Source organism: Amblyomma maculatum, chromosome 9 (assembly GCF_055883805.1).
Source record: "Amblyomma maculatum isolate TAMU_Amacu chromosome 9, ASM5588380v1, whole genome shotgun sequence".
Classification (NCBI taxonomy): Eukaryota; Metazoa; Arthropoda; class Arachnida; order Ixodida; family Ixodidae; genus Amblyomma; species Amblyomma maculatum.
In genome coordinates, this window is record NC_139352.1 from 20,165,890 (window position 1) to 20,184,585 (window position 18,696).

At 52.2% G+C, this 18,696-nt stretch overlaps 1 protein-coding gene across 1 annotated transcript in view; it reads left to right on the top strand.

Annotated features, from left to right (window-relative positions):
• The first annotated feature begins 4,998 nt into the window (after positions 1 to 4,998).
• LOC146178534 (uncharacterized) overlaps positions 4,999 to 18,696 on the top strand; it is a 42,135-nt gene continuing 28,437 nt past the window's right edge. Inside the window, exons 1-5 of the mRNA XM_084579991.1 lie at positions 4,999 to 5,005; positions 5,098 to 5,151; positions 14,042 to 14,253; positions 14,929 to 15,024; positions 18,430 to 18,582. Coding sequence (XP_084436117.1) covers positions 4,999 to 5,005; positions 5,098 to 5,151; positions 14,042 to 14,253; positions 14,929 to 15,024; positions 18,430 to 18,582 — 522 coding nt within the window. The remainder of the gene's footprint in view (positions 5,006 to 5,097; positions 5,152 to 14,041; positions 14,254 to 14,928; positions 15,025 to 18,429; positions 18,583 to 18,696) is intronic.

An 18,696-nucleotide genomic window follows, 5' to 3' on the forward strand; every position in this document is an offset into this window, starting at 1 on the left:
TATCCGCTAATTAGAAGAATACAGCGGGAATTGTCAATTACGTTGAATTTTGGTATAAACAACAATCTATCCGAAGGAGGTTAGACAATTGGAAAGTTTGTATATGTTCATATTTGAAAGGTACAGCGCAAAAGACACAAGGCGAAAGAAGAAGACGGATAGACGGGGGCTGACTCGCAACTAAACTTTATTGGAAAGAAACGCATTCTTATACAAGTCTTTCAAGGGATAACAAGAAGCCTATAGCACTTGCGCGAAGCACATTGCAAGGGGTCAAAACATATCATAAGTCACAATCTCCGGATGAGATATTTTTGGGGGATGTTTTCCTCCCATCTCCCGCGAAAGCTAAGGACGAGATTATGAATTATCCAGGAACGACACCTCCTTATCTACTAATATAACCGAAGGCTGGCTTAAACATTGCGACTGTTTTTTTTTGGATCAAGCAGACCTACATCAGCTCTCTTGTTATTTTATCTCGGTGCCGAAATAAAATCTTAATGTTGGCAACCAAAGGGCGGCAGCTTTTTTTTTTCTTCTTTTCATCTTCTAAACAGCTGCGAGAGTTCGCCTTGTGTCTTTTTGCGCTGTACCTTTCCAATATGAACAATCTACCCGGTAAATGCAAAGAAAGCGATCAGCTGGTGCTGCTGACGTAAACAAACCATTGTGACTAGAAAGCAAGACATATACAAGCCAAGACCAAAACAAACAACATAACACAAGTGGTTATACTCTAGCCAAGACAAATAAACTGCTCGAGTTGCTATTCAACCATGGATTCAACTCCATGAGAAATGCCTTGCTGGCATTTTATTTATTTGTCGTCTCAGTAGTGACATGCAGAAGTTTGTTACTCACAGCCGATGTAACCCTGCGACAATGCAAAGCTTTCCGAGTGATATTTCTGCTGGTGATGCTTTATAGTTCTGGCTGCTTCTAGCACCTTGGTGGTAAGCTGGCTACATTCACAATAACGTGGCGCTTTTTGTTTTACTTGAGTTCGTGTAGTGTTACGAGACACATAACTTTTTCCGCAGTTGGGAATCGCTACTTGCGGTGCCACGCCACATCACGATGGCACTTTGCAATAGCTGCAAACACAGTTCTCAAATGATATAAGAAAGTTGTGAAGTGTGTTCAGTGTGTGGTGAGCCACCAAGGAAATGCAGTATGTAATTGAAAGCGATAATAAAGAATATGAAAGAATGTACATTTCCTGTTAGCGCATTTTACCCGTAGGATGCCTAGGTCAAAATAAGGTCTGGCTAGAAAATGGGATTGTATACTGAGATGAAAACCGCTCCTCGGGGAACGCACCTTATAAAAGGGTTGAACTGTAGTTGTAAGATTTGCAAAATGAGTCTCCAGGAGGTTGACAAGTGATGCACTCCGGGAAAGACGGGCGCAGTGACACGCAGTGTGCCATGACTCTCCACGCTGAGCCGTATATATACCAACTAGCCAAAAGCGCCACCTTAGTAAACTCTTACTTACACCCGTGATCAGAAGCCAAATTAAAGCTTATAAAAAACATTACGCAGTCAATGATGCTACCAGCAGGGATACCGGGTATTTGGAGAAGGATCTCTGGGTGAAAGTAATGAGGGCGTCTAACGGACTAATCTCAAAAATCATTCAGGGGAGCTGCAGGTTGCCGCTAAGATTCTGTAGTTGCTTTCGCCTGCCTTTGCTGCGGCTGAGTGAACCAGCTGTTTTATAGGCGTAATGCTAGTACGAGTTTCGTGTCCGGAACTTAACGTATCTGTTATGAGCCACCAACACGGGTAGCTGCGCTCTTCACGAATTTTGTGACGGGAGTGAAACACTCCGGTACAAGCTGAGGAAGCAACGTTTTGTTAGGCGACGTCTCTCGCTTCATGCACGCTGAGCGTTCGGGAAATGAGCTGCCAAGAGTGACAAAAACCACTCTCGCAGTTTTTCGGGAACTTAGGCTTTAGCGGACTGTGGTAGAAATACGATCTTCAAGTTTAAGTAGTCAGGTCGCGGGACCAGAGCAAGGATAATCCCCCCATAGACACCACCACCACTGCTCTCGCAAAAAGCTGCACAGAGCACGAATATGATTATTTCTTGGTTCTTTTACATAACTGTCAAACAGATACATGTACCATCGCTAGAGTTCGATTGTTCAATTTTAATTGATCTGCTCCAACGACAACATAGTCATGTAAACTTAATTCAGTATTCCCATACTACACACATTACGTATTACTCCGTTCCGCTGCAACAAAACTTTCCGTGTGTTTAAAATATAAACTGCACTTTTCATAACTCCAGTTGTGTGTAGTCTTAAATTTACAATACAAAGTTTTTCTGAAGTTAACCACAATACTGCGTGGTGCTAGAACTAATTTTGGCATTGCATCGCCAAGTGTCGTCCGCGGGTCCTTTGGTTGCGGGAAAAGTAGGGAAAGCTACTGGGGTCGGAGTACAAATGTATTTCCTTCCGAGCGCGCCGCGCCGTCTTCCCTTTCTCTGTGTTTGCGAGCGCCTCATCCCTACCGAGACGGTCTGCAGATGTTCCGGCCTTGAGCGCGAGAAGCTTCCAACAAAGGGGTCGAACAGAAAAAAAGAAATATAAAGAGACGTAAACCTGCGCGAGCAGCGTTTCGGAATGTACGCTTGCTGGCAAGTGCTAGTTTGTTTTCACGCGGATCCTAACTGCTGGGCGTAAACCCGATGAGATGAGGGTTAGTGTTTTCGTAGTTTTACCTTTGTCCTCTTTTGTAAAGTGGAGTCTCACACTTCAGCGGGTTCACAGTGGGCGGTGAATTGACTTCTATTTTCAATATTCGAATGTTTTTCGAATATTGTTTGCTATGACTGTCGCTGGTCTCAGTGCTGCTTGCCTCAGGGTTTGCGCACGTGCTCCGGGGTACGTATTGCGTTTCGGACGAGGTTGGTGCAACGGCTGTACTGCGTGGCCGAGAACGATTCTTTCAGATATATATCGTAGCCCCGACGGACTTTTCTTGAGCTTTGACTTTGGTCACCTTTCATGAGCTTCTGGTTCCGCGCGAGTCCGACAGTATGCAAGCTTGAATTCGGCTTTGTATGCACGAGTTGCAATGTTTTTGAAGTTTGAAGTTTCGTTTATTGTACATTATAGGTTAACAAAACACGAAAACAGAAGGAGGTCCCAACATCAAGGACTATGGGCGGGACCTCTTATTATGATTATTGTAAAGAAATATATTTTGAGCAGTTGCAAAATTTATACAATATTTCGCATCAGTGAGATGGGGTGAACGAAACGTGAATTTATTACAGGCAGTATTGTTGTAATGAAAACGATTACACACCTAATCACATAATCAAAACATAAGAAACAATTCATAAAAAGATATAAAGGATAACACTGGAACAGGTTACCTTGAAAAATACGATTAGTGTGATAACAAGAACTAACGAAGAGTTGATTTAAAGGCATAAATAGTTAATGATTGTTTGATAGTTACTGGTAAAGAATTCCAAAGAGTGGTACCAGAGAATCGGACTGTTTGTTTCCTGTAATTAGTGTTTGGTTTAGGCAGCAAAAAGTTACTGTTGTTGGCGAAACGTGCGTCGGTACGACGCGGTATTTGATCATTGGTGGTTAGAGAAAATGGAAGTAGCTCTGTAACGGATTTATACACTAGGATACGTAAACTTTAGTCGATTATTTTGTTCCCAGAAAGAATACTGTGTGATTGAAGCAAACGAAGGGCATTTTCTGACTACAAGTAATAAATCGTATATCTTGATTTTGGATAATTTGCAGGGAAGATAAATGCGAAGGGTACGTGTTTCCCCAAGTTGAAATGCAGTACTGAATGTGAGTGGGGATGAACGAGTAATATAGAGTAATGAGCGTGGGAATATCAAAATATGGGCGAACTTTAATTAGTACTCTAATGCCATAAGCCATTTTGCGAGAAATAGATGTGATGTGAGTCCGAAATTTTAGATGTTTATCAAGTTCCACAGCTAAATATGACACATGATCAGAAGCAATGATAGAGTTCGAGCCGATGTTAACAGACGAGGTTTCGCAGATAATTTTATGAGGTGAGCTGAAAACTAGAAAACTAGATTTGGATGCATTAATGGACAGCATATTATCCCGACACCAGCTGAATACAATGTCTGCATCAGCATTCAGTTTTTCTACCACCTTGTTTATGTGTGAACCCGAGGTTAAGATGGTCGTGTCATCTGCATAAAGAAAACAGTTAGAATTATTAAGGCACATAGGGAGGTCATTTATGTATAATAAAAGTAAGAGAGAACCAAGAATTGAACCTTGTGGAACTCTAATGTTAATAACAGTCTTGTATTTTGAATATGTCTCTGATATGGATACCGCTTGTTTTCTTTCGAATAAATGGCTTTTGATTAGAGTAAGGGCAGGCCCAGTTATTCCGGTAGCGTCAAGCTTATTGAATAGAATAGTATGGTTAAGGGAATCAAATGCTTTGGAGAGGTCGATGAATAATGCACCAGCGATGTTACCCGCATCAATGAAGGATTTAATTTGATCCGTGAGGGCGATTACAGCTAATTCAGTACAGAATCCCATTCTAAAACCAAATTGGTTAGGCGAGAGAATGTCAAATTTTGATAAATAGCTGTTTAGTCAGACAAAAATGGATTTTCGATTATTTTACTGAAAAATGACAGAATAGCAATTGGGCGGTAATTAGAAATGTTATGCTTATCTGCCTTTTTGAAGATAGAAATAAGTTCTCGTTTTCAATGCACAGGGTCCTATTTTGAGTAATTCCTGTCATGTTATCATTATGTTGGCCATGTTGTACAGCGTGGGTTGCGTAGTGTTTTGTGAATGTTGGTAGAAGTAACTGTCAAGCGGGTGTCATTGAGAACGGGAATATAGGCAAGGCGGCAAGGCTCATTGCTGCATCTTGTGCAGTGAGTGTTGTGCTGTCTTTAACGACCGTTGCTGTGCTTATTAACACACCAAGAATTTACGAAATGGAGCGTGAGATCATATTCCGCTTGGTTAGGAGCGTAATTGCGTGGTGAATGTTGAATGTGTGCCTTGAACTTGCTCTCCGACCTCAACTCTCGCAGTGTGGGTAAAAAGCACTTACACCTGCGTGCGCGCTCATGCATCCTTGCCATCAGGTCAGTGTATTCCCAATCTAAAGGGATCTTGTTCTTGACTAACGAGATTCATGCAGTCTCAAAGTGGCTGATGCCCATGCTGCTTTCCGCAAACAAAACGGGAAAATAATAGTGAAAAAGGAAAAAAGTGAAGCTTTCTAGTGCGGTGCTGTGAGTAATACTCGGATGACATAGGAAAGGCAGACTGAGGACTGCCGGCCTATCTTTGGCCTCCAAGGGGATGCCGGCCGTTCACGTGAATTTTTTGGTGTGGCGCCCAGGGACCGCTTCAGCGGGAAGAGTTCTTCAATTCTGTTCATTATTCCTTACAGCCTGCCCTGCGAGACTCCATTATACGGTGGTTTCCGCGCGTAATTTGTCAGGGCTGTCTTTCCTGACAATTATCACGACGAAAACACAGCCATTTTCAAGCGTAAGCAACGTAAGCTGAACGCAAATACCTCCATAATACAGCTCGTCAGAGTGCTGCTATTACTTAGCTCTACCGATCTCTTCTGGCATCTTTATTGTTATTAATACATCGCAACACTATTGTTCATAATGTTTCACGCAAAATCCGCTTGTACGCACAAGACTGCATCATGTGCAGCCCGGCACTCAACGAATAAACGCTTGCGCCTTACAGTATACGATCTAGACAGCTTCCACCAATTGACGCGTCATGGGGAAATGGACGCGCAATTGAAATAAATGCAAATATACTCAATTGACTAGAAAGCGTATATCAAGAAACTCGGCATACGGTTGAAATTCTAATCCTTTGGAAAAAGCTTCCGAATCTAAATTAGTGGGCGTGCATACCAAAATAGGACATTTCATGGAGAACTCATGTCGAATATCTAACTAGCAAAGCATACACAATATTGAATTTCTCGGTGAAAGTTTCACACAGCCTGCGATGTAAGAGAGTTGCTGAAACCACCCACCTATTACACCAATTCCGAATTATGTCAGCATAGTGTAGGATCCACGTATAGTTACCGTTGTCAGACTCTTAGAACGCACACAGAACCGTGTAGCGGCTTTTTTGTTAATGGCTACAATTTTATACACAACGTTTCAGCAGTGATGGAATCTTTTGGCTGGGATTTAACAGTACTGCTATTAGTAGGCAGCTCTGCTCTGTTTTGATAAAACTGAGATTGATAAAGCTGTGCAGGCTGCTGCTAGCACTACTAAGAAACTCTCAGCGAAACTCATGAATCGATTGGCTGAAAATTGTAGAGCAAAGTGGGTAACGGGGTTTACGCGTTCTTCGATATCTGATAATGTAGCCATAGGTGAATCCCACACGGCGCTGACATATTCAAGAATCGATGTAATATGTGTGAGGTAGAGCAAATATTTTACATCTGAGGCTGCGTGAAATTTTCGCCAAGATATTCAATACCATGTATGCTTTGCTAGTTGGATATTCTATATGAGTTCTTCATGAAATGTCCTCTCTAATATACACTCTAGGTCATTTCAATTCGGAACATCTTTCCAAAAAATTGGAATTTAAACAGAATGCCGAACTTCCTGGATTACGTTTCCTAGTCAGTGGAGCATACTTGCATTCATTTCAATTGAGCGTTGATTTCTTCTTGATGCGTCATTGGTGACGCTTTCTGGATCGTATAGATCGGTAGAGCTCAGTAAGTAATAATAGCACTCTGACGAGTTGTATTATGAAGGCATTTGTTTTCAACTTACGTTGCTTACGCATGAAAATAGCGTAGTTCTTTACTGTGCTAATTGTCAGCAGAGACAACCTTTCGAAATGACGCGCTGGGACCACCGCTTAAGCGGGTCACGCAGGGTAGGCTGTGAGTATTAATGAAAAAACAAAACATAAAACAAAGCTTCCCCCTGAAGACGTCTCTGGGCGCCGCACCTACTAATCCACGTGGAGAGCCGACATTAACTTCGATGCCAAAGATAGGTCGGCAGTCCTCAGTTTGTCGTTCCTGTGCGGCCCGACCATTACCCACCACACCACACTAGAAAAGTTTTCTTTTTCCTTTTTTCGCTATTATTTTTTCTGTTTCGTGCTAGGAAACTAGCACGGCCATCCGGTACCTCCTGACTGCATGAACCTCACTGGTAAAGAACAAGGTGCTATTATATTGAGAATACACCGGATTGATGTTGATGATGAGCGCCTCGTAGGTGTAGTGCTTTTTACTGAAGCAGCGCAGGTTCGGGGTGGAACATGCTCAAGGCACACAGGCACACTTACGCTCTCAATCAAGCGGACAATGACCGAATGTTCCACTTTTTAAATTCTGTGCGAGGTAGAAAGCACAGGGACGACCAATAAAGATAGGGCAACACTCGCTGCACTGGATGCAGCAATGAGCCTTGCCGCCTGGCCGACTGTGTGTCATTGCGCCCTTCTTTCCCGGGGTGCATCCCTTCTCAACCTCCTAGAGATTCATTTTGCAAATCTGACAACTACAGTTCAACCCTTTTATAAGGTACGTGCACTGAAGAGCAGTTTTTATCTCCAGTATACAATCCCAATTTCTAGCCAGATCTTATTTCGACCTAGGCATCCTACGGGTAAAATGCGCAAAGAGGAAATGTATATGCTTTAGCATAGGCGTAATTATCGCTTTCAATTACGCACTGAACTCAGTTCACAATTTTCTCATATTATTTGCGAACTGCGTTTGCAGCTATTGCAACGTGCCATTGTGATGTGACGTGGCACCGCAACTAGCAACTCCGAACTCCGGAAAAAGCTATGCGTCTGGTATCTGGTAATACTACATGAAGTCAAGGAAAAAAAAGCGCCACAATATCTTGAATGTAGCCAGCTTACCACCAAGGTGCTAGAAGCAGCCAGAACTATAAAACATCACCAGCAGAAACATCACTCGAAAAGGTTTGAATTTTTGTCAAACGATAACATCGGCTGCGAGTAACAAATTTATTTACTGAGACCAAAAATAAGTTGTTGAACTTATTTTTAGAGTTGAAACTATGGTTGAATAGCAACCCGAGCAGTTTATTTGTCCTAGCTAGAACATAACCATTTCTGGTACGTTGTTTGTTTTGGTCTTGGCTTCGCTATGTCTTGCTTTCTAGTCACAATGGTTTGTTTACGTCAGTAGCACCAGCTGATCGCTTTCTTCGCATTTACTTAATAGGTTGTAGTCTATACTAAAATGCAACGTAATTGACAATTCCCGCTGTATATTTTCTTCTGACTGGCGGACACATCTACGGTACACCCTAATAGGAAGCTCCAATAAAAAAAATTGTGGTTTAGCTCTAGTTAACCCTAGCTGAATTGCGAAAGCAACGGCGGAAGCTTCTGCGCAAGCTACATTATTCGCCTATCACGCCCTGTCAGTGTAAGGTGCTTCACTATTGGGGACGCCTAAGTTCCATACTTAAGGGTATGATTGAGCTCTGAGTGAGCTCTGAATTTTATATTCAAAGTAAAAATTGGACGAATTCGTGGAAAATCTGCATTTACTCCCTCTGTGTCCCGTCGTAAAGATTCCATATTTGCTCTGATGGCGTCAAACAACATTCACGCGCTCCACTACAAGCGAAAGCTTTTGCGCCAAAGGTTTTGTGTACTTGCTATAGAATCAGGAAACAGCGAAAAAAAAAACATGGACGGGACACAAGAGCAGAGCGCTGTTGTATGTTCTTGCTCTTGTGCAGTGTGCTATTGCTCTTACGTTCCATCCATATTTTTTTGCGCTGTTACCTGAAGATACGGGCCTGGCCGGGCTCTGGCTTTCGAGTAACCCCGAACATGTGCAGTGCTCGAAACCCCCCATCCGCGTGGAACAGCGATGTGAACACGTTGTGCAGGTGGCATTCTTTTGTCGTTCCTGTTTCTGGCATATAGTAATATACGTACTGTATATTACTGTAGTATGAAGAATTTCTGCAATCACCGTTTCCTAAATGGAATGAACGCGATACAGCAGGTACACAGAAGACACTAACAGGGAGAGGAAATTTGGAGACACAGCTGATTTATTTCAGAAGCAGGCGGATATATTGATGTGGAAACTGTCCTGGTGTGACATTGCAGGAACGATGCCGATTCTGAACTCTGTTCCGCATTTTGCACAGTCGCCGCACTGCGTCTTCCATATGCATTACCGCTGTACCGTATGCGTACAAAACTAGCACCAGCAGCAACAGGCATCCTGCCCTTCGGATGCCCGGGGGACAGCGAGAGGAGATGCTGTGCCTAAAAGGCACACCACCTCGCCTTGTCCACCACACACGGCGGCTAAGTGTACAGCCGGACTCTGCAAGGGTCCGGAACGACACCAGTAAGAATCCCAGTCCCCGCAACACAGCGATTGAAGGCAGAAGCGCTGCAGGCGCTGGGATTCGAACCACCGTCTTCGCGTGTGCGAGCTCAGCACGTTACCCACTTAGCTACCGTGTGGCACGGCTTCGAGGTGACACTCAGAATAGGTGTTCCGTGGGGAATGAAGCGGTCATACCGGAGCATGCGCCGTGCTGCTTTTTACGTGATAGTGCGAACGTGAAGCATATCTCGCGATATCGAGTGCAGCCTCTGTAGCGTGCGTGCTTGATATCGAATGCTGCCGCTGTAACCTTCGTGCCTGGTCATGCATGATTACCTCGTCACTTCATTCCGTGCTTCGTTGTCCAGACGGCAGATATAAGAAACGTGCAAAAAAGGAGAACGTGCCTATATTTGAATGATGGGCGTGCTGTTTGGTACTTTTATAGTGAAGTTCGCCTTCGATGATGTTAACGCAAAGAGAGGGGGAGTAGATCGGTTGAATTGTTATTCTGCTGAGAGAAGATTGATTTCATAGCATGTATATAATTTTTTTCTCGGCATCGATATGCCATGTATGAAAGACCCGATGAGGACGTTTAAGCAAGGGAAGAGTACAATAAATATGGGTTAGAAGTGTTCACATGAAGCGAAATGACATGAATGAAACGACTGCTAATCTATAAGCGTAGTTCGACAAGCACGGGCACGTGGAGATCAAACATATTACGCTACGAGTGCATTGAGATGTACGGGTTGTCGGGGGAACGTGTAAGCAAAAGTGGATTTATCTATGCACGTATCTATAAAACAAGAAAAGGCTGAGGTTAGGGCGACGAAGTACGAGGTGGCATACCCAAATTTCACATTGTGGTTTGGTCTGTCGTTCCAAAGCGAGTCAAGCTATCTCAGACGCTGTACTGGAGGGCTCCAGAAATGTCGACCACCTGGGGCCCTTCAACACGCAGTGATGAAGCACAGCACACGTGCACCTCCCTTTCGCCTCCATCGGAAGCGGCCGTCGAAGCCGGGATTCGATTCCGCGTATTTCTGCACAGTTGTCGAGTGCCTTAACCACCGGGACACCTCGGCGGGGTAGATCGAATTCGAAGGCGTCTCTTCAGAAACATATACGCGAAATCCATACCGTCATTACTGTTATGATCGCTGCATTGTAAGCCTTGCAACTTTTTCACAGGTCTTTTTTGTTCCTCTCTGAATTCGGCACGCGCCATTAATACCGGGTGTCCCGGGTAACCTCGACCAAGGTTTTTAAAATACGGTTCACCCTAGTCCAGTGGAACAAATTCAGAGATTTGCAGAATCGCATATGCTAATGTCCCATATTTTGTTCACTTTATTTAATTAGTACATACTAACAGACTAATTATGTGATTATGAACTTCAGAGAAAAATTGTCGATGCAAAAGTTCATCTCCAAAAACTTCTAGGTGCGCTGTCTCCACCACGCTACAACTCGCAGCCCTATTTACAATCCTTCAAAAATGCTGTCACGTGACCAGCCAAATTCGCCAAATGCACACAAGCATCATCATCGTAGAGAACTTTCCTTATTGAGCCAGCAGTACAAAAATATGGGGTGTAAGAGTAGGGGGGGGCATAACAGTCTCTATGAAATGGTGGCGACTTCTAATGAAATAAAGTAAACTTAACTCAGGAAATCTAATGAACAGCTTTCTCACGCTTTAAGAGAGTAGTTTTTTCGGAAAGGAGGCCATTGTGGTTAACGAAGGAGGGACTAGTAGGAGCAGCGTGTTCATTAGCTCTCGTGGAGTGGCCGGCATTAGTAATCGAGAACTTGCACTAAGAAAAACACCGCTGAAGCTGAAACAGCCCCTCCCATGAAAGCGTATGTATGCTAGACGGTGGTATGCTTCTATTGCTCTCTCATGAGTATAACAGGATGACTTTTCGCTAACACTTTGTGGCTTCTCTTCGTAGCTGCAAGATGGCGTTACCTTTCGTTACTCTTCCGCCGCTTGTAACATCAGCTCAATGAAATATGTACAGGAAGCACACATTGGGGGCTTTGCAGCTGCGTTTGAAGTCAATGCTCCGGAAAAATATCTTATATTCGTGCAGACCGGCAGTCCCTAGCGCTGCAGTCGGCGAAGGGCGAGGACATCGCCATGTCGCATGCACCTCGCGCTGACCTTTACGATCGCCCCGCCACCCCTCGCACACGCACATATAGGTCTATAGGTACCGATTGACGAGAGTGACGAGAGCTGCTGCTGCTGCTGCTCCTCCTGCTGCTGCTCCCGCTGCTGGTTTTCCTGCTGATGCCGCTGCCGCTCCTGCTGCTCCTGCTGCTGCTTCTACAGCTCCTGCTCCTTCCGCCCCTGCTGCTGCTCCAGCTCCTGGCCCTGCTGCTGCTGGAGCTGCAGTTCCTGCTCCTGCTGCTGCTGATCCTGCTGCTGCTGCTCGAACTCCTGCTCCTGCTGCTGCAGCTGCTCCAGCTCCAGCTCCTGTTCCAGCTCCTGCTGCTGCTGCTCCTGCTCCTGTTCGAGCTGCTGCTGCTGTAACTCCTGCTGCTGCTGCTCCAGCTGCTGCTGCCGCTGCCCCTGCTGCTGCTCCTGCTCCTGCTCCTGCTGCTGCTGCTCCAGCTGCTGCTGCTGCACAAGCTCCTGCTCCTGCTGCTGCTCCCACTCCTGCTGCTGCTGCTGCTGCAGCTCCTGGTCCTGGTCCTCTGCTTCTGCGGCTCCTGTTTCTGCTCCAGCACCTGCTCCTGCTGCTGCTCCAGCTCCTGCTCCAGCTTCTGCTCCTGCAGCTGCTCCAGCTCCAGCTCCAGCTCCTGCTCCTGCTGCTCCAGCTCCTGCTGCTGCTCCAGCTCCAGCTCCAGCTCCCGCTGCTGCTGCTGCTCTGGAGCAGCAGCAGCAGCGGGAGCTGGAGCAGCGGCAGGAGCTGGAGCAGCAGCAGCAGGTGCTGGAGCTGGAGCAGCAGCAGCAGGTGCTGGAGCTGGAGCAGCAGCAGCAGCAGGAGCTGGAGCTGGAGCAGCAGCAGGAGCTGGAGCTGGAGCAGCAGCAGGAGCTGGAGCAGCAGCAGGAGCTGGAGCTGGAGCAGCAGCAGCAGCAGCAGGAGCTGGAGCTGGAGCAGCAGCAGCAGGAAGAGCTGGAGCAGCAGCAGCAGCAGCAGCAAGAGCTGGAGCAGCAGCAGCAGCAGCAAGAGCTGGAGCAGCAGCAGCAGCAGGAGCAGCAGCAGCAGCATGAGCTGGAGCTGGAGCTGGAGCGGCAGCAGCAGCAGCAGCAGCAGCAGCAGCAGCAGCAGCAGCAGCAGCAGCAGCAGCAGCAGCAGCAGCAGCAGCAGCTGGAGCAGCAGCAGCTGGAGCAGCAGCAGCAGCAGCAGCTGGAGCAGCAGCAGCAGCAGCAGCTGGAGCAGCAGCAGCAGCAGCAGCTGGAGCAGCAGCAGCAGCAGCAGCAGCAGCAGCAGCAGCAGCAGCAGCAGCAGCAGCAGCAGCAGCAGCAGCAGCAGCAGCAGCAGCAGCAGCAGCAGCAGCAGCAGCAGCAGCAGCAGCAGGAGGAGTTCGAGCAGCAGCAGCAGCAGCGGCAGCAGGAGCTGGAGCTGGAACAGCAGCAGCAGCAGGAGCTGGAGCTGGAACAGCAGCAGCAGCAGCAGCAGCAGGAGGAGGAGTTCGAGCAGCAGCAGCAGCAGCAGCAGGAGCTGGAGCAGCAGCAGCAGCAGCAGCAGCAGCAGCAGCAGGAGCTGGAGCAGCAGCAGCAGCAGCAGCAGCAGCAGCAGCAGGAGCTGGAGCAGCAGCAGCAGCGGCAGCAGGAGCTGGAGCAGCAGCAGCAGCAGCAGGAGCTGGAGCTGGAACAGCAGCAGCAGCAGCTGGAGCAGCAGCAGCAGCAGCAGCAGGAGCTGGAGCAGCAGCAGCAGCAGCGGCAGCAGGAGCTGGAGCAGCAGCAGCAGCAGCTGGAGCTGGAACAGCAGCAGCAGCAGCAGCAGGAGCTGGAGCAGCAGCAGCAGCAGGAGCCGGAGCTGCAGCAGCAGGAGCCGGAGCTGGAGCAGCAGCAGGAGCTGGAGCTGGAGCAGCAGCAGCAGCAGCAGCAGCAGGAGCTGGAGCAGCAGCAGCAGCAGCAGCAGCAGCAGCAACAGGAGCTGGAGCAGCAGCAGCAGCAGCTGGAGCTGGAGCAGCAGGAGCAGCAGGAGCCGGAGCTGCAGCAGCAGCAGCAGCAGCAGGAGCTGGAGCTGGAGCAGCAGCAGCAGCAGCAGCAGCAGGAGCTGGAGCTGGAGCTGGAGCAGCAGGAGCTGGACCAGCAGCAGGAGCTGGAGCAGGAGCAGCAGCAGCAGCAGCTGGAGCTGGAGCAGCAGCAGCAGCGGGATCGAGATCGGGAGCTGGAGCTGGAGCAGCAGCAGCAGCAGCAGCAGGAGCTGGAGCAGCAGCAGCAGCAGCAGCAGCAGCAGCAGTAGCTGGAGCAGCAGCAGCAGGAGCTGGAGGTGGAGCAGCCGTAGCAGCAGGAGCTGGAGCAGCAGCAGCAGCAGGAGCTGGAGCAGCAGCAGCAGCAGCAGCAGCAGCAGCAGGAGCAGGAGCTGGAGCAGCAGCAGCAGCAGCAGCAGCAGGAGCTGGAGCAGCTGCAGCAGCAGGAGCTGGAGCTGGAGCAGCAGCAGCAGCTGCAGCAGCAGCAGCAGCAGCAGCAGCAGGAGCTGGAGCTGGAGTAGCAGCAGCAGCAGCAGGAGCTGGAGCAGCAGCAGGAGCTGGAGCAGCAGCAGCAGCAGGAGCTGGAGCAGGAGCAGGAGCAGGAGCAGGAGCTGTAGCTGGAGCTGGAGCAGGAGCTGGAGCAGGAGCAGGAGCTGGAGCAGAAGCTGGAGCAGCAGCAGGAGCTGGAGCAGCAGCAGCAGCAGCTGGACCTGGAGCAGCAGTAGCAGCGGGATCGAGATCGGGAGCTGGAGCTGGAGGAACAGCAGCAGCGGCAGCAGCAGCAGGAGCTGGAGCAGTAGCAGCAGCAGCAGCAGCAGCAGGAGCTGGAGCAGCAGCAGCAGCAGCAGGAGCTGGAGCAGCAGCAGCAGCAGCAGCAGCTGGAGCTGGAGCAGCGGCAGCAGCAGCAGCAGCAGGAGCTGGAGCTGGAGCAGCAGCAGCAGGAGCTGGAGCTGGAGCTGGAGCAGCAGCAGCAGGAGCTGGAGCTGGAGCAGCAGCAGCAGCTGCAGGAGCTGGAGCTTGAGCTGCAGCAGCAGCAGGAGCTGGAGCTTGAGCTGCAGCAGCAGCAGCAGCAGCAGCAGCAGCAGCAGCAGCAGCAGCAGCAGCAGCAGCAGCAGCAGCAGCAGCAGCAGCAGCAGCAGCAGCAGCAGCAGCAGCAGCAGCAGCAGCAGCAGCAGCAGCAGCAGCAGCAGCAGCAGCAGCAGCAGCAGCAGGAGCTGGAGCTGCAGCAGCAGCAGGAGCTGGAGCTGGAGCAGCAGCAGCAGCAGCAGCAGCAGCTGGAGCTGGAGCAGCAGCAGCAGCAGCAGCAGCAGCAGCAGGAGCTGGAGCAGCAGCAGCAGCAGCAGCAGGAGCTGGAGCTGGAGCAGCAGCAGCAGCAGGGGCTGGAGCAGCAGCAGCAGCAGGGGCTGGAGCAGCAGCAGGAGCTGGAGCAGCAGCAGCAGCAGCAGGAGCTGGAGCTGGAGCAGCAGCAGCAGCAGCAGGAGCTGCAGCAGCAGCAGCAGGAGCCGGAGCAGCAGCACGAGCAGCAGGAGGTGGAGCAGCAGCAGCAGGAGCTGGAGCTGGAGCAGCAGCAGCAGCAGCAGCAGGAGCTGGAGCTGGAGCAGCAGCAGCAGCAGCAGCAGCAGCAGCAGCAGCAGCAGGAGCAGGAGCTGGAGCTGGAGCAGCAGCAGCAGCAGCAGGAGCAGGAGCTGGAGCAGCAGGAGCTGGAGAAGCAGCAGGAGCAGGAGCTGTAGCTGGAGCGGGAGCTGGAGCAGCAGCAGGAGCTGGAGCAGCAGCAGCAGCAGGAGCTGGAGCAGGAGCAAGAGCTGGAGCTGGAGCTGGAGCAGCAGCAGCAGCAGCAGCAGGAGCTGGAGCAGCAGCAGCAGCAGTGGCAGCAGGAGCTGGAGCAGCAGCAGCAGCAGCGGCAGCAGGAGCTGGAGCAGCAGCAGCAGCAGCTGGAGCTGGAACAGCAGCAGCAGCAGCTGCAGCAGCAGCAGCAGGAGCTGGAGCTGGAGCAGCAGCTGGAGCAGCAGCAGCAGGAGCTGGAGCAGCAGCAGCAGCAGGAGCCGGAGCTGCAGCAGCAGGAGCCGGAGCTGGAGCAGCAGGAGCCGGAGCTGGAGCAGCAGCAGGAGCTGGAGCTGGAGCAGCAGCAGCAGCAGCAACAGGAGCTGGAGCAGCAGCAGCTGGAGCAGCAGCAGCTGGAGCTGGAGCAGCAGGAGCAGCAGGAGCCGGAGCTGCAGCAGCAGCAGCAGCAGGAGCTGGAGCAGCAGCAGCAGCAGCAGGAGCTGGAGCTGGAGCAGCAGCAGCAGCAGGAGCAGGAGCTGGAACTGGAGCAGCAGCAGCAGCAGCAGCAGCAGCAGCAGCAGCAGCAGCAGGAGCTGGAGCTGGAGCTGGAGCAGCAGCAGCAGCAGCAGCAGCAGGAGCTGGAGCAGCAGGAGCTGGAGAAGCAGCAGGAGCTGGAGAAGCAGCAGGAGCAGCAGCAGGAGCTGGAGCAGGAGCGGCAGCAGCAGCAGCTGGAGCTGGAGCAGCAGCGGGATCGAGATCGGGAGCTGGAGCTGGAGCAGCAGCAGCAGCAGCAGGAGCTGGAGCAGTAGCAGCAGCAGCAGCAGGAGCTGGAGCTGGAGCAGCAGCAGCAGCAGCAAGAGCTGGAGCTGGAGCTGGAGCAGCAGCAGCAGCAGCAGTAGCTGGAGCAGCAGCAGCAGGAGCTGGAGGTGGAGCAGCTGTAGCAGCAGGAGCTGGAGCAGCAGCAGCAGCAGGAGCTGGAGCTTGAGCTGCAGCAGCAGGAGCTGGAGCAGCAGCAGCAGCAGCAGCAGGAGCTGGAGGTCGAGCAGCAGCAGCAGCAGGAGCTGGAGCAGCAGCAGCAGCAGCAGGAGCTGGAGCAGCTGCAGCAGCAGGAGCTGGAGCTGGAGCAGCAGCAGCAGCAGCAGCAGCAGCAGCAGCAGCAGCAGCAGCAGCAGCAGCAGCAGGAGCTGGAGCTGGAGTAGCAGCAGCAGCAGCAGGAGCTGGAGCTGGAGCAGCAGCAGTAGGAGCTGGAGCAGCAGGAGCTGGAGCAGCAGCGGCAGCAGGAGCTGGAGCAGCAGCAGCAGCGGCAGCAGGAGCTGGAGCAGCAGCAGCAGCAGGAGCTGGAGCAGGAGCAGGAGCAGCAGCAGCAGGAGCAGGAGCAGGAGCTGTAGCTGGAGCAGGAGCTGCAGCAGCAGCAGGAGCAGGAGCTGGAGCAGCTGCAGGAGCAGAAGCTGGAGCAGGAGCTGGAGCTGGAGCAGAAGCTGGAGCAGCAGCAGGAGCTGGAGCAGCAGCAGCAGCAGCTGGACCTGGAGCAGCAGTAGCAGCGGGATCGAGATCGGGAGCTGGAGCTGGAGCAACAGCAGCAGCGGCAGCAGCAGCAGGAGCTGGAGCAGTAGCAGCAGCAGCAGCAGCAGCGGCAGGAGCTGGAGCAGCAGCAGCAGCAGCAGGAGCTGGAGCTGGAGCAGCGGCAGCAGCAGCAGCAGGAGCTGGAGCAGCAGCAGCAGGAGCTGGAGCTGGAGCAGCAGCAGCAGGGGCCGGAGCAGCAGCAGGAGCTGGAGCAGCAGCAGCAGCAGCAGCAGGAGCTGGAGCTGGAGCAGCAGCAGCAGCAGGAGCTGGAGCTTGAGCTGCAGCAGCAGCAGGAGCTGGAGCTTGAGCAGCAGCAGCAGCAGCAGCAGCAGCAGCAGCAGCAGCAGCAGCAGCAGCAGCAGCAGCAGCAGCAGCAGCAGCAGCAGCAGCAGGAGCTGGAGCTGCAGCAGCAGCAGCAGGAGCTGGAGCTGGAGCAGCAGCAGCAGCAGCAGCAGCTGGAGCTGGAGCAGCAGCAGCAGCAGCAGCAGCAGCAGGAGCTGGAGCAGCAGCAGCAGCAGCAGCAGCAGGAGCTGGAGCAGCAGCAGCAGCAGGGGCTGGAGCAGCAGCAGGAGCTGGAGCAGCAGCAGCAGCAGCAGGAGCTGGAGCTGGAGCAGCAGCAGCAGGAGCCGGAGCTGCAGCAGCAGCAGCAGGAGCTGGAGCAGCAGCACCAGCAGCAGGAGGTGGAGCAGCAGCAGCAGGAGCTGGAGCTGGAGCAGCAGCAGCAGCAGCAGCAGGAGCAGGAGCTGGAACTGGAGCAGCAGCAGCAGGAGCTGGAGCTGGAGCAGCAGCAGCAGCAGCAGCAGCAGCAGGAGCAGGAGCTGGAGCTGGAGCAGCAGCAGCAGCAGCAGCAGGAGCAGGAACTGGAGCAGCAGGAGCTGGAGAAGCAGCAGGAGCTGGAGAAGCAGCAGGAGCTGTAGCTGGAGCAGCAGCAGGAGCTGGAGCAGGAGCAAGAGCTGGAGCTGGAGCTGGAGCAGGAGCTGGAGCAGCAGCAGGAGCTGGAGCAGCAGCAGCAGCAGCAGCAGCTGGAGCTGGAGCAGCAGCAGCAGCAGCAGCTGGAGCTGGAGCAGCAGCAGCAGCAGCGGGATCGAGATCGGGAGCTGGAGCTGGAGCAGCAGCAGCAGCAGCAGCAGCAGGAGCTGGAGCAGCAGCAGCAGCAGCAAGAGCTGGAGCTGGAGCTGGAGCAGCAGCAGCAGCAGCAGCAAGAGCTGGAGCTGGAGCTGGAGCAGCAGCAGCAGCAGCAGTAGCTGGAGCAGCAGCAGCAGGAGCTGGAGGTGGAGCAGCTGTAGCAGCAGGAGCTGGAGCAGCAGCAGCAGCAGGAGCTGGAGCTTGAGCTGCAGCAGCAGCAGCAGGAGCTGGAGCAGCAGCAGCAGCAGGAGCTGGAGCTGGAGCAGCAGCAGCAGCAGCAGCAGCAGGAGCTGAAGCAGCAGCAGCAGCAGCAGCAGCAGCAGCAGCAGGAGCTGGAGCAGCTGCAGCAGCAGGAGCTGGAGCAGCAGCAGCAGCAGGAGCTGGAGCAGGAGCAGGAGCAGCAGCAGCAGCAGCAGCAGGAGCAGGAGCTGTAGCTGGAGCAGGAGCTGGAGCAGCAGCAGGAGCAGAAGCTGGAGCAGGAGCTGGAGCTGGAGCAGAAGCTGGAGCAGCAGCAGGAGCTGGAGCAGCAGCAGCAGCAGCTGGACCTGGAGCAGCAGTAGCAGCGGGATCGAGATCGGGAGCTGGAGCTGGAGCAACAGCAGCAGCGGCAGCAGCAGCAGGAGCTGGAGCAGTAGCAGCAGCAGCAGCAGCAGCAGGAGCTGGAGCAGCA